The 12300-nt window shown below is 30.6% G+C and overlaps 1 protein-coding gene across 16 annotated transcripts in view; it reads left to right on the plus strand.

Annotated features, from left to right (window-relative positions):
- Baz2b (bromodomain adjacent to zinc finger domain 2B) overlaps nt 1-12300 on the plus strand; it is a 354073-nt gene that overhangs the window by 270938 nt on the left and 70835 nt on the right. For all 16 annotated transcript variants that reach the window (XM_010606796.3, XM_010606795.3, XM_033756373.1 and 13 more), the window contains 3 exons: nt 5864-6074; nt 11192-11284; nt 11399-11460. In XM_010606796.3, coding sequence (XP_010605098.1) covers nt 5864-6074; nt 11192-11284; nt 11399-11460 — 366 coding nt within the window. The remainder of the gene's footprint in view (nt 1-5863; nt 6075-11191; nt 11285-11398; nt 11461-12300) is intronic.

Below are 12300 nucleotides of genomic sequence, written 5' to 3' on the forward strand. Positions count from 1 at the left end.
TCATGAGTCTTAGAGGATAACCTAGTGTGAGTAACTGGAGAGCATAATCAGCAATTAAGGACGCAATTGTACCAAATCATGTATTTCTCAACTTTTTAATATGTAACACCCCTCTCCTCTCAGAAAAAGCTATTTTTAGTCTTTCACGTCTTTCTTTTAAAGTAATATTCAAGCCAGGCATGGTGGCACATGCCTGTAATCCCAGCACTTGGGAGGTTGAGACAGGTGGATCACTGTGAGTTCGAGACCAGCCTGGGCTACATAGTGAGTTCCAGATCAGTCTCAACTACATAGTGAGACCCTGTCTCAAAAAAACAAAAAAACAAAACAAAAGTGCTATTCAAGGCAGTGGTGGTGAATCTATGGCACACATGCTACAGCAGGCTTTTTGTAACTCTGAGAGCTTTAAAAGTGTGCTATCACTGGCATGTGGTATTAATAAGCTGTATGACTAGTTTGGACTGAAAATCCCTAAAGCCATTAAGTTTATAATATATCAAGCTCTTAATACCTCTGGAAAAATAAAACAGCTAAATACTAATGCTCAATACTAATACTTTAGTAGTAAGCTGTAAAATAATGTTTAAAAAATCCAACGAAATTGTAATTATTCTAACATTAATTAAAATATTTTTCTTAAAACATGAAATGTCAAAAATACTTGATACCCTTGCTTTACCCATGCCTAAATATTTTTAAAGCTCCTACCAGGGTTTAAATGTTACTTTCAAAAAACTGAAGCCTACTTAATTCTTTTATCTGTAATATAAATGTATTTACAGTAATATAAGAAGGTCTTCTAAGACCCATTTTCTTTCAGGTGTAGCATTCTGAAAGTTTTTTATAACCTATTAGAAAGAAAACGATCCTGAAAGAATACTTTAAAAGACAGGTAGTTCTTTTCTTAAAAAATTTATTTTGTTTACTTAAGCTATGGTTAAATTTGCTGAAAACTATTTAGCCAAATTTTAATTTGGTAAATAGTCAATTTACCAAGTGGCTAACAGACCTAAAATTGTCAGAACAAATACCTCAATTTAGATGTAAAGCATACACCGTAGCTATTTTACTACCAGCTGAGGTATATGTAAGTCCTGATCCAGGAAAAAATAAAGTAGAACAGTTCATCCATTCACTTATATATCATGGAGCATTTAAGAAATACTAGGCACCTCATATATTAGCTAGAAAATCATTTAATGGCACAAGATTGCACATCCGTGTTGAAATTGTTGCAGCAAAGTCTTAGTGATAACTAAAACTTTAAAAAAATATGAATAACTTGACAGACAGATTATTTAGTAAACTGGCTTTTGGTGGACTTGTTTACTAAATCTACTTATATACTGCTCCCTTTTCAAAATAAATCCATTTACAGGTATATACAAATCAAAAGAACAGCAACAAAAGGAAAAGACAATAAAGTTTAAACAGGAATAAGATTTGAGAGCACATCCCTTTAAGACCTAAATATTTTGCTGCTCAGCCACCAAATGATTGTTTTGTAGTGAAATGTGAATAACCCAGATAGGCAATTCAAGGTAAAAACAGACAACTTACTCATGAAATATTCAGTTGTATTTTGGAGTGTCATAAAAGAATATTGAAGTTTCATAATGTTTGATTTTAAATTTCTGAATGCAGAAAACATTTAAAAATTAATTCAAAATATATAGTTTCTTTAAGGCTGTTTATTTTTTAAATAATAAAAAGTTAAGAGAACTAGTTCACTTGCCACTTTTCCCAAATATTTCCCATCCTGTAACAAGGAAGAAAACTTCACTACCATTTCCCCTTTTCATATTACTTAGAGACTACTTAAGACTTTAATTACCTTTCTGATCTACATTCATGCTTTCATCCTTCACATCCAAGCAGTGTCCAATTCCAGTCACTTCTCTCCCTCTACAAAGAATGATGTATTCAAGTGCCTTTCCAGCTATAATTCCTACACCTTAATCATTTTTATGTGAATATTTGTGACAACATCCTATTGTAACCTCTAAATAAACTCTTTGCATTTCATTGCTACTCATGGTGTGGTCCTTGATTGCAGTGGGATAGTGTAAGCCAAGGTCCTTGTGAAAAATCCTGTCCTTGCCCTTGAGTTAGGGGAAAGGACCCTAATTCAACTTTAGATAATACAATGCCTTCCTTAGACTAGGTACCTCAGCAAATACTTAAGTAGTGGAAACTTTAAAAAATAGTATATTACAGTTTCACAGTATACTTTTTCTTGTTTCATGTTTACCTTGATTAATTTGTTCAGTATTTTGAAATAAAACATAAATACTTTCTTGCCTTTTTTCTTTGCAGTATTTGTAGAAATGATTGTGTTATTTGCCAAGGATACATATTATAACTTTTTAAAGAAGAAAAAACTTTCGAAAGAGAAATCACAATAATATAATAATCTTTCACTATCTCCAACATATTATCTTTCTTTTTATCTGTATCTTAAATCTTAGTGAAGAATGATTATTTCTAAGAAACATTTACTGTCTAAAGTCTTAGAAATTAACCAAAATAAAGTAACTTTTTTGATATATAATGTCTGACTCAAACTAGTAAAATATGAGCCAAGTAATATAGATTATATTCTGTTTGCCTCAGGGAAAGTTAACTGAGAAAAATACTCTGTCCTTATCCACAGTTACTTTGGATTAAAGCTGAAATACAAGCTTCAGATTTTTGCAACCATCATTTTCTCATTTTCTGAAATTTCAGGAGTTGGAAGATATTATGTGTGACCTAATATATGCAGTCCCCCTAGAAAGTGTTTACTTTTTAAATCCTAAGGGCAGAAATATACATATTAGTTTCACTATATTTGTTTGGTGTTATATAAGTTTTGGGCACCAGTGTATTTGGTTCCTTTTTGATCACATATATTTTCCTAGCTGAATAGAAACAACTATGTAGAAATTTATCTGGATAAGAAAATTTGACAAAACCCCTTAAATCTTGGTCAAAAATCAATTTTCCTATTAATGCGGTACTTTAAAAATTAATGCAGATTTGTTTAAAGACTCTTACTACTCTCTCTGTTGTACTCTGTTACACTTCATCTTAGCCAAAAGGCCGAGAAGTGATCTATTCTGCTGTGTTACAAGGTCACTTTTATATTTCAGTTTATTTGATGCATGCTGCCTTGGTGCTTAAGGGTATAATAGAAAAAGGAAAACTAATAAAAACTAATCAAATTTTCAATCACTGATGAATATAACTTACCCTGACAGAAGTCCATTCTGATGGACTTCTTTGTAGTGGCTTAAGGCCTACATATATACTTGGTATAACTGTTACTCCTATTGATTTGATTTGAATTCTTAACAAAAATTTTGTCTTTTTAAGAATTTATATAAAAATATTTTTTAGCAGAATCACTGAAAGGAGTCAGTATTGATATGAGTTTTAGCAAATAGATATGGGATACATAACTATTCATTTTTTTAATAGTTTTTCCTTCATGTAATCTTGGCTTTGTTTTCAAGGTTGAAGTTTGTGATCAGTAACTTATCGAGTATAAAAACGTCATTGTAACATCAGAAAAGTCTATATAGTATAGTTAAAGCCATGTAGTTTCAGAGTGAAAAAGTATTTGGAATTTAAATTGCTGTTCTGTTCCTTGCTGTCTATACCTCAGGCAATTAATTTAACTTCATTGGGTTTAAATTTTCTTGAGCTATATGAGTTAGAAATATTCTGCAAATTGATTTATTTAAGGTGCTTAAAAATAAGCATAGCACTTGGAATATAGGTTTGTAGGTACTTTCCATTATGGTAACTAGTAATAGCATTTGTATTTTTAGTATCTATTAACTGAAATATTCTAGATTTCTTCACTTAGCTTAAGAATCATGGTATAAAATATAACTCAAGATGTTTGATCGATTCTGGTTACAGAATTTCCTTCAGTGCTTCAAGTAAAATTATTGAAGTTCTTTATAAAGAAAAGCATAATTTAAGCTTCCTTAATGTTTGCATTAAAAGTAACTCTTTAAAAAGAAAAGAGATAATAAGGTGATTATTTTAAATGTGCTTTTATATTATATAAAATAATGCATTTGTTTCTACGGACATATGCAGGATGTGTAGAAACCAGACTCAGACTTTTTATGAACTAAGCAGAATAAATCTTATAATACAGAAGCATTTTATTGGTGTGTGTCTCAGTCAAAAAGCTATCAGGAGAAATCTGAAATATCACAAAACTAAACAGTAATATATACTATGTACTCCATCAACTTTAGCAATTGTGGTTATGGCCAGTATTATTTCACATATACTTCCATCTACTTTCCTCAATAATTTGCTGAAGCAAATTTTATACATATTATTTCATCCATAAATGTTTCTCATGTATATCTCTAAAAAATAATGACTCCTTTTGTACATAACTGCAGTACTATTATCATACTTTAACATAAAGTCATGCTCTATATAACAAAGTTTTGTTCAGTGATAGACTGACTATCCAACAGTGATCTCAAGAGATTATAAAGGAGATAAAAATTTCTTATTGCCTAGTGACGTTGTAACCATCAATGGGGTAGCATAATTGGTAACTCATCTGCTTGTCGTTATGCTGGCATAAATAAATCTGCACTGCCAGTCATAGGAAAGTATAGCACATGCAATTGTGTACAATACATAGTACTTAATAATGATGATATATAACTATATACTATGTATAATAGAGTATATTTAGTATACACTGTTATTATTTTAGATAATACTCCCTGTCTTATAAAAATTTTTTCATTCAATGTACATATATCCTAGGATGCAATAGACTATACCATCTAAGTTTGTATAAGTAGGCACTATGGTGTTCCTATAGTGACGAAACCACACAACGACTTATTTTTCAGAACATGCCTCCATCATTAAGTAATTGATATGTGAAATGTCAGGTATTGTTAAAATTATCTTAAATTGTTAATATTTTCTTAACAGTTTGTCCATTAAAATCAATATCCCATATTGGGATTGTTTGATACATCTTTTAAGGCTTATTTAATCCTACATTTTTTTTACTTCTTTGAAAAAAGATGTCCCAGGCCATCTTTCTCACACAATCACAAACATGGCCATCTTTCCCAAAATCATAGAACAAATTACGTTCATGAACCAAGCTACCGCTGTATTTGGATAGCCTAATGCTTTGGTTGAATTGATAACCCACATGAACAGTCCGTAGGGGTTTAAGGGTTTAGCTTAGTTGTGGTGCCGCACCTGCCTGGCAAGCGCACGATCCTGAGTTTGATTCCAGGTACAAGACAAGGGAAAAATAAATAAAATAAAAAGAACAATCCATAGGGAGTTCTTCATACAACTAATATTTTATTTTATGTTGTTATTTTTGTCTTTATTTTTATTAGTGCATTTGTAATACATAATGATTACATTCATCATGGGGAGTTGGTACATGTATATAACACATTTAATTCTTTTTTTATTGCCATTCTCTTTCTTCTCCCCTTACTATATTTTATGGTCCTCTTTACTTTTCAAAAGATCTGTCTCTGTGTTTCCTGTTATGACAAGTAGTATTTTCAAGAATCTTCCAACTTTATGGTCATTATAGCTTAGAAATGATAATCAAAATATATCTGTATATGTGTTTTTAAATACAGATATAATATCTATATATATTTAGTTAAAATATAAGTCCTTTAAAAAGTTCATGCCAAAGACCATGAATAATCATAAATTTAAATTCAGTTTTAAAAGTAAAATCTCTAAGGTTCATATTAGCTTTACAAATTTCAAAATATCTTTTTTACCTATACTATTCTGACATATTGGTATCTCATTTTTATTGTTTGTAACATTATTTCTATAAAATATTAATTAAAAGGGAATGCAGTGGTGTCTTTTGAAAGAAGAAGATGTCATTCCTCGTATCAGGGCAATGGAAGGTCGTAGAGGAAGACCACCAAACCCAGATAGACAGCGAGCAAGAGATGAATCCAGGATGAAACGTCGGAAGGGTCGACCTCCAAATGTTGGCAATGCTGAATTCCTAGACAACACAGATGCCAAACTGCTAAGAAAACTGCAAGCTCAAGGTAAGAAACGTAATGTACCTGACATTGTGATAATCATCCTAAAATATTCTAAATTTCTTATAATTTTGACCTAGGAAAGACTGACATTGCTCTCAATTACTAAAATATAAATATTTGTGCTAGAATAAAATGAGAAAATTATGAGTTCTTATAGTAACTGGAGTTCTTTGATTACATAATCTTTTAAGATTTATAAATACATCTTACCATGTGTATTTAGATTTATAAAGGTGGGTGTTAAGTTGTTAAGGCTTGCACAGAAAGGGAATTAACAAGCACTTGACACATGCCATAAGGTTGTGCCAACCTTCTAGAAATTCTCCTTTTAAGAGCTCCTGATTCCTTGAGGTGGTAGATGGAAATAACTCCCAAATATGTGGATCTGTGGCATATATTTTCAGTCAGAGAACTCCAAATACTAGTACTTAACCCCAGTCTTCCAGTTTAAATCCCCTTGTAGTCTAGATATATATTTTTAAAAATCCTCAATTATTAGGTTTATGTCAGTGTTTTAAAGTCACTAGAAAGTATTACTTATCAATCTGAAAATGCTCATAATAACCTGAAATCTATTTATGATTCAAAACTATATATAAATTATCAACATGAAGGCATACTATGTGTGGCACAGAAGGCTGAATAAAGTAGTGCTGCTATAGAGCTTAAGTTACTAATTTGTAAATGTAAGCCCTCTTAAAGTTGTCTGAATACATCAACATATATAGATGTCTTATATTTATAATTTTAAATAATGGTTTAATAATGAAAATTGATTTAGAAGACTAAAAAAATCAAGGATTTTATTATCACTATGAATAAACACTAAGATATGGAGGAAATGCCCCAAATACTTATTTCTCTATTGTAAACACCATCATAATATTGACTTCTTTGTTGCTGCTTTGTTTTTTTTTAATCCATGAAAAAAGGAATAGAATATTTCTTTAAAAGGAAGTCTTATTGCACATTAGTAGAAACATTAGGAGGTTTTTGTTAATCTTTCCGGAAATCAGTACACCCACAAACACTCACATGCACACACATATATATATCTTTTTCCTTTTTGAAATAAATAGACTTAAAAGTATATACTATTCAGCTTGACCTATTTCCCTTTACTTATCATGAATATCTTTCTGGATTAACACAGATAAATCAGCTTCAATCTTTTAATGGCTAATTAGTATGTTAAACCATGTGTGGCTCTACCATATTTCATTAAATCAGTCTCTTCTTGATGACTGTTTCTGAATACTTACTTCTACAATGTTATAATAAATATATAGTGCCTATCTAAATATATGTTTTACATAGACTGTACATACCATTTCCATGCAAATATTGTCTCCAAAAGCATTGCACTAGTTGATACTTCAACCAGTAGCATGGAAGTTAATTGCCTAGTGTATAACCTAATTCCCAATAGGATTTTTTTTGTCTTAATATGTTAGTCAATTTTTAAAAATTTTTCATATTACTTGATTTAGTTTCTTTTAAGACTTTTATTTCCTTCAAATAGTTATTAGTGACGGTTAAAAATAAAACAAGTGAATGTTAGCAGACGAGATGAATTTCAAAAACACTATTTTTAGTAAGTCATTGGTTTACTGTATAATGTTAGGAAAGATGTTAATTGTTTATATTAAATAAATACTTGAATCTAACTGATAGACAAAATATGAGCTCTTCATACATGATTTCTATATCTTAGTATCCAAAATGGCAAATATAAACTTGAAAAACTAACTATATTTTTATTGTAACAAAATAGAAGCTCATAATTCTTCACCCAATATTGTTTTCTCCTTTTAGATTTCAAATTGATATAAATTCTGATAACTTTGACTTTATTGTATATATGTGTTCTTTCTCAACATGTGTATGAAGGTTAAATATTTAACAGTATATAATTGGTATTCATATTTACAAACATATGGGGTATTATTTACATTTTTTCCTTGATGAAAAAAAGAAAGTAATAATGAAGCACTTTATCAGCACTTTTATTTCTATACTATTTCTAACAGTTCGTGAGACTGAGAGAATTCTAGAAGTTGTTATTATTTATCATTATCCTGCTGGGACCCAAAAAACTGAGTTTAATTTGAAGGTTCAGAACAATAAGATAAATACAAATTTTGAATATACTGTACATCCAAAGATTGTGAAATGAGAGCTCTAATTTCTAAGAGAATATAGATAAAAGACTGACAAGGTTTGGATATGATCAAGGCTTTCAGTTTATATAAATAAAACTGCTTGTTAGTTGACCAATACTGTTATCTCAGATCTTCCAAAATATCAAATAGCACCCATCCATTTTATGTCATAGGAACTGAGATATTATACAGTCTTATACAGTGTACTGCTATTTTATGAGGTATCTCGGAGGAAGAAGTGCTGCCAATTTTCAGGCATGTTTTAATTTTAGATTTTAATTTTAGAAATGTTAAAATGATTTAAAATATATCTTAACATCCAAAGAAATGAGTTATGTGCAAATGATCCCTAATTCTATGTGAAAATAAACTTTATTTTAAAAATAAACTTTTTTTTTTTTTTTTTTTGGTTCCTGGGATCGAACTCTGGTCCTTGCACTTGCAAAGCATGCCACCGAACCGCTGAGCTAAATCCCCGGCCCCTTTAAAAATAAACTTTATCTTGGTAATCAAAGCAGACAAGTAATTTCTTAAACCATAAAGATATTTTTCAAATTAATATTTCAAAAATTGATTACAACATATCCAGCAACCATAAACCAAATAAATGAGAAGACGCAGTACTAGGAATCATTTATACTTCAGCACCTAGGTGAACTTTTCTACATTTCTCTTTGCTACATAGTCTATTTTAATTCTTTTTATTTTGTGATCCAACTTACAAAAAATTTAATTTTTATATAAATTTTTAATGTTTAATCATAATTGTATATTCCTTGCTAATGTGAAAGATATGAGATGAACTTTTTAATATTTTTCAGTCAAAAGTAAAAACTATTATGTGCTTGCCTGGGGCTTGAAATTGACACATTTGTACGCAAGCACACACACACATATATATGTAAAATAGAATTTCTTTAAGTCTATTACTAAAGGAAGGAATTATATCACATTTTCTAGAGAATATTTTTTAAGCACTTAGCACATCTTCAAACCATAAGACAAAGTTAAACCTTGTATTGCAGAGCTCAGTAAAACTTTAAAATGTAAACAATGTAAATAATGTAAAAATGTAAATAATTATTAAATGTTGAAGCAGCATTTATCTGTCATTATTATAGATGAGAATAATATTCTTTGAGCATGTTATAATTAGAGACTGCTGATTCTACAGGCCAGGTTAGAAGTTTTTATTTCCCAAAGTATTGGTATACAGGAGATATTTTTGTGTGACCCAGAAATTTTTGATGGTACGTATAACTGCTGTCCAACATTGAAAACATTGGATGATTGGAGATGTATTTTAACATCAGCTTCCCTTTTCTCTTTCATTAAAACTTCCAGTTTACTAAATAAAATTAAATCCTTTTGTATTCCCTTCCCTTCTTAAAATCTTTATGATAGAAAATTCATCCCAGTAACCAACCTCATTTATTGCAAAGATTTAGAGTTACATTCTTAGCTAAAATCTCAAGGCATTCAAATATTGCTTAAAGATTTTTAGCGGTAGTACCATACACACTATAGAGCAAAAAGACATGCATTTATATCTTGGCTTTGCTTTTAACTTTAATGAGCCCTAGGTATTTTATTTATAAGCTGAGCATAATGTTACTTATCTTATAAAGTGGTTGTGAATATTACAGAAGAGCATCTAAATTTAACACAGTAGTGCCCACATTTAGTAAATGGTAGAAACTGTTAGACTTCAAATGATTAAGGTGTTACCAGTCATATTCACTACCAATGAATATAGTGATAGGTACTTTATACTCTCCATCAGCTACATAGTTTAAAACAATACTACTATAAAGTGATGTTTTCTAAAATGATTTTTGAATAATATTATGCTATACTACTTATAGAGTTAGAAGTATTCAGATTAAGTTAACCAGCAGAAGAAAGAAATTGCATTACATGGCTTCTGTACCCATTATGCCTTTGGCAAAATAATGCCAGATAACCACCAACAACCTCAGTGGCATATGACACTGAGCATTAAATCACTCACTTGGAGTCAGCTGAAGATTAGCTAGGCAGCTTTACTGATCATGGCTGGGCTTGTTCACATGTGTGGGGGTCAGTTAGCTCCATCTTTCTCAAACTCCAGCAGCCTAGCCAAAACATGTCCTTATAGAAATTAACAAAGCATAAAAATAGAGTACAAGTTTGCTTTCGAGCAACTTGTTAAAGCTGTTAGCATCCTCTTGACCATAGATCACATGGCTGAATTCAAAATCAAGGGACACAAAATGTATTCCACCTCTTGATGGGAGTTGCTACAAAGTCATATTGAACATAACAGAAGTAGAGGAAGGAATGAAGGATTGGGGCCATTAATTATGTCTTTACCCACAGGTTCAACATGTGTCCTTGAAAATTTAAACTGTATTGTCCTTAAAATTCATTGACATGATACATTGTTTTCATTTTATGGAATTGAATCTCTCTTCTTCATAAATGAAAATATTACTGGATTTAAGTTATTTAACATTATTATGGCTATCTGAAATATAAGTTTGACAGAAGGCTCTTATTTGGGGGGTCTTTCTCTTTTTATACATTTTGTTTTCAGGTTAAAGCTAAATTACTCTCTTATGTATTCGTATCTACTTTCCTACAGAGTATGAAATTACTTGAAATGTGAAAAAATGTACTTAAGTGAGCCTCTGTGATTAGGATTTAAAAAATAATTTTATGTAGTTTTATATTTGATGGAATAATTTTGGCAGTTTCTCAGGGAAATGAATCTGACAGTGTCTACTACAATTATTGCTGTATTTTGTATCTGTCTAACCATAGGCAACTTAAACATATTTCTCATGATACAGTACCAATTTCACAATTCTTTTATTCTTCAATTTCACAATTTCACAATTCTTCATTTTCACAATTTCTTTTAGGTCAGAATTTATATATAATAAATAGTAGTATTCTTTGAAATTTTGTGTTTTTCAGAAATAGCCAGGCAAGCAGCACAAATAAAGCTTTTGAGAAAATTGCAAAAGCAGGAACAGGCTCGAGTTGCCAAAGAAGCTAAAAAACAACAAGGTAGGTGATATAAAGGGTGTCATGAATTTGAAAAATGAGCACTGGGAAAGTCAAGAGGTTTCCCTTCTTCATTGCTTACCTAATGATAATCTGTGTTTTTGTTTGTCATCATAGCAATAATGGCTGCTGAGGAAAAACGAAAACAAAAAGAACAGATAAAGATTATGAAACAACAGGTATGTTTATGCATTTAAAGAGACATTTAAAATATGGGCCTTATTTTGAAGACTTTACTTAATTATGTACATTATTTTCATTTTGATTTCTTAACTAATTATATTGTACTTTGTTATGTCTTATTTAAAAAGTTGCCATCTTCTGTTAATTTTCACCTCAGTTTTAATCAAGTCCTCTGCTCCCAAGATTTTTTGTTTTTTTGTTCAAGTGCTAGGGATTAATCCTAAGATCTTGCACATGCTAGTCAAGCTCTCTAGCACTGTACAGCTAAGTTTTTAATGAAATCATTACCAAGTAGAAAATTTGTATAAGTATTTTAATATACTGGTAGATTTTGAATCCAAGTTGACATCCTGAACAACTTCTATATTTTAAGTTTAATATACAGTAAATGAAGGATATTGCTTGAGCATTCAGCATCTTCTCAAGGTAACTATTCTGAAACATATAAAATTAAATTCAAATTCTATAGAATAAGGTTTCCCCTCATTTCTTCTGCATGCTTTGAGTTGCTTAAATATAGCTATTGCAAAAGAAATGATGAAAGCTCTATTTGAGCATAACCGAAAGTTCTGTCTTATAATATATCTCTTCCTATGGTTTTCAGAATTAAGTTTGAGTAAGTAAAGTAATTTTTATATTATTGATAAAGTGCTAAGTGAAAAGATATTCAAATTCATTTAAGATGGGAATGTATAAAACTGCTCTCCCATCTTCACATATTCCTGAAACATTAAAGTATAATGGAGGAGGGCCAGGGATTTAGCTCAGCGGTTCGGGGGCCTGCCTTGCAAGCGCAAGGAACCAAGTTCAATCCCTGGTCCCCCCCCCAAAAAAAT

This window comes from Fukomys damarensis, unplaced genomic scaffold (assembly GCF_012274545.1).
Source record: "Fukomys damarensis isolate Sample0158 unplaced genomic scaffold, DMR_v1.0_HiC HiC_scaffold_26, whole genome shotgun sequence".
NCBI lineage: Eukaryota > Metazoa > Chordata > Mammalia > Rodentia > Bathyergidae > Fukomys > Fukomys damarensis.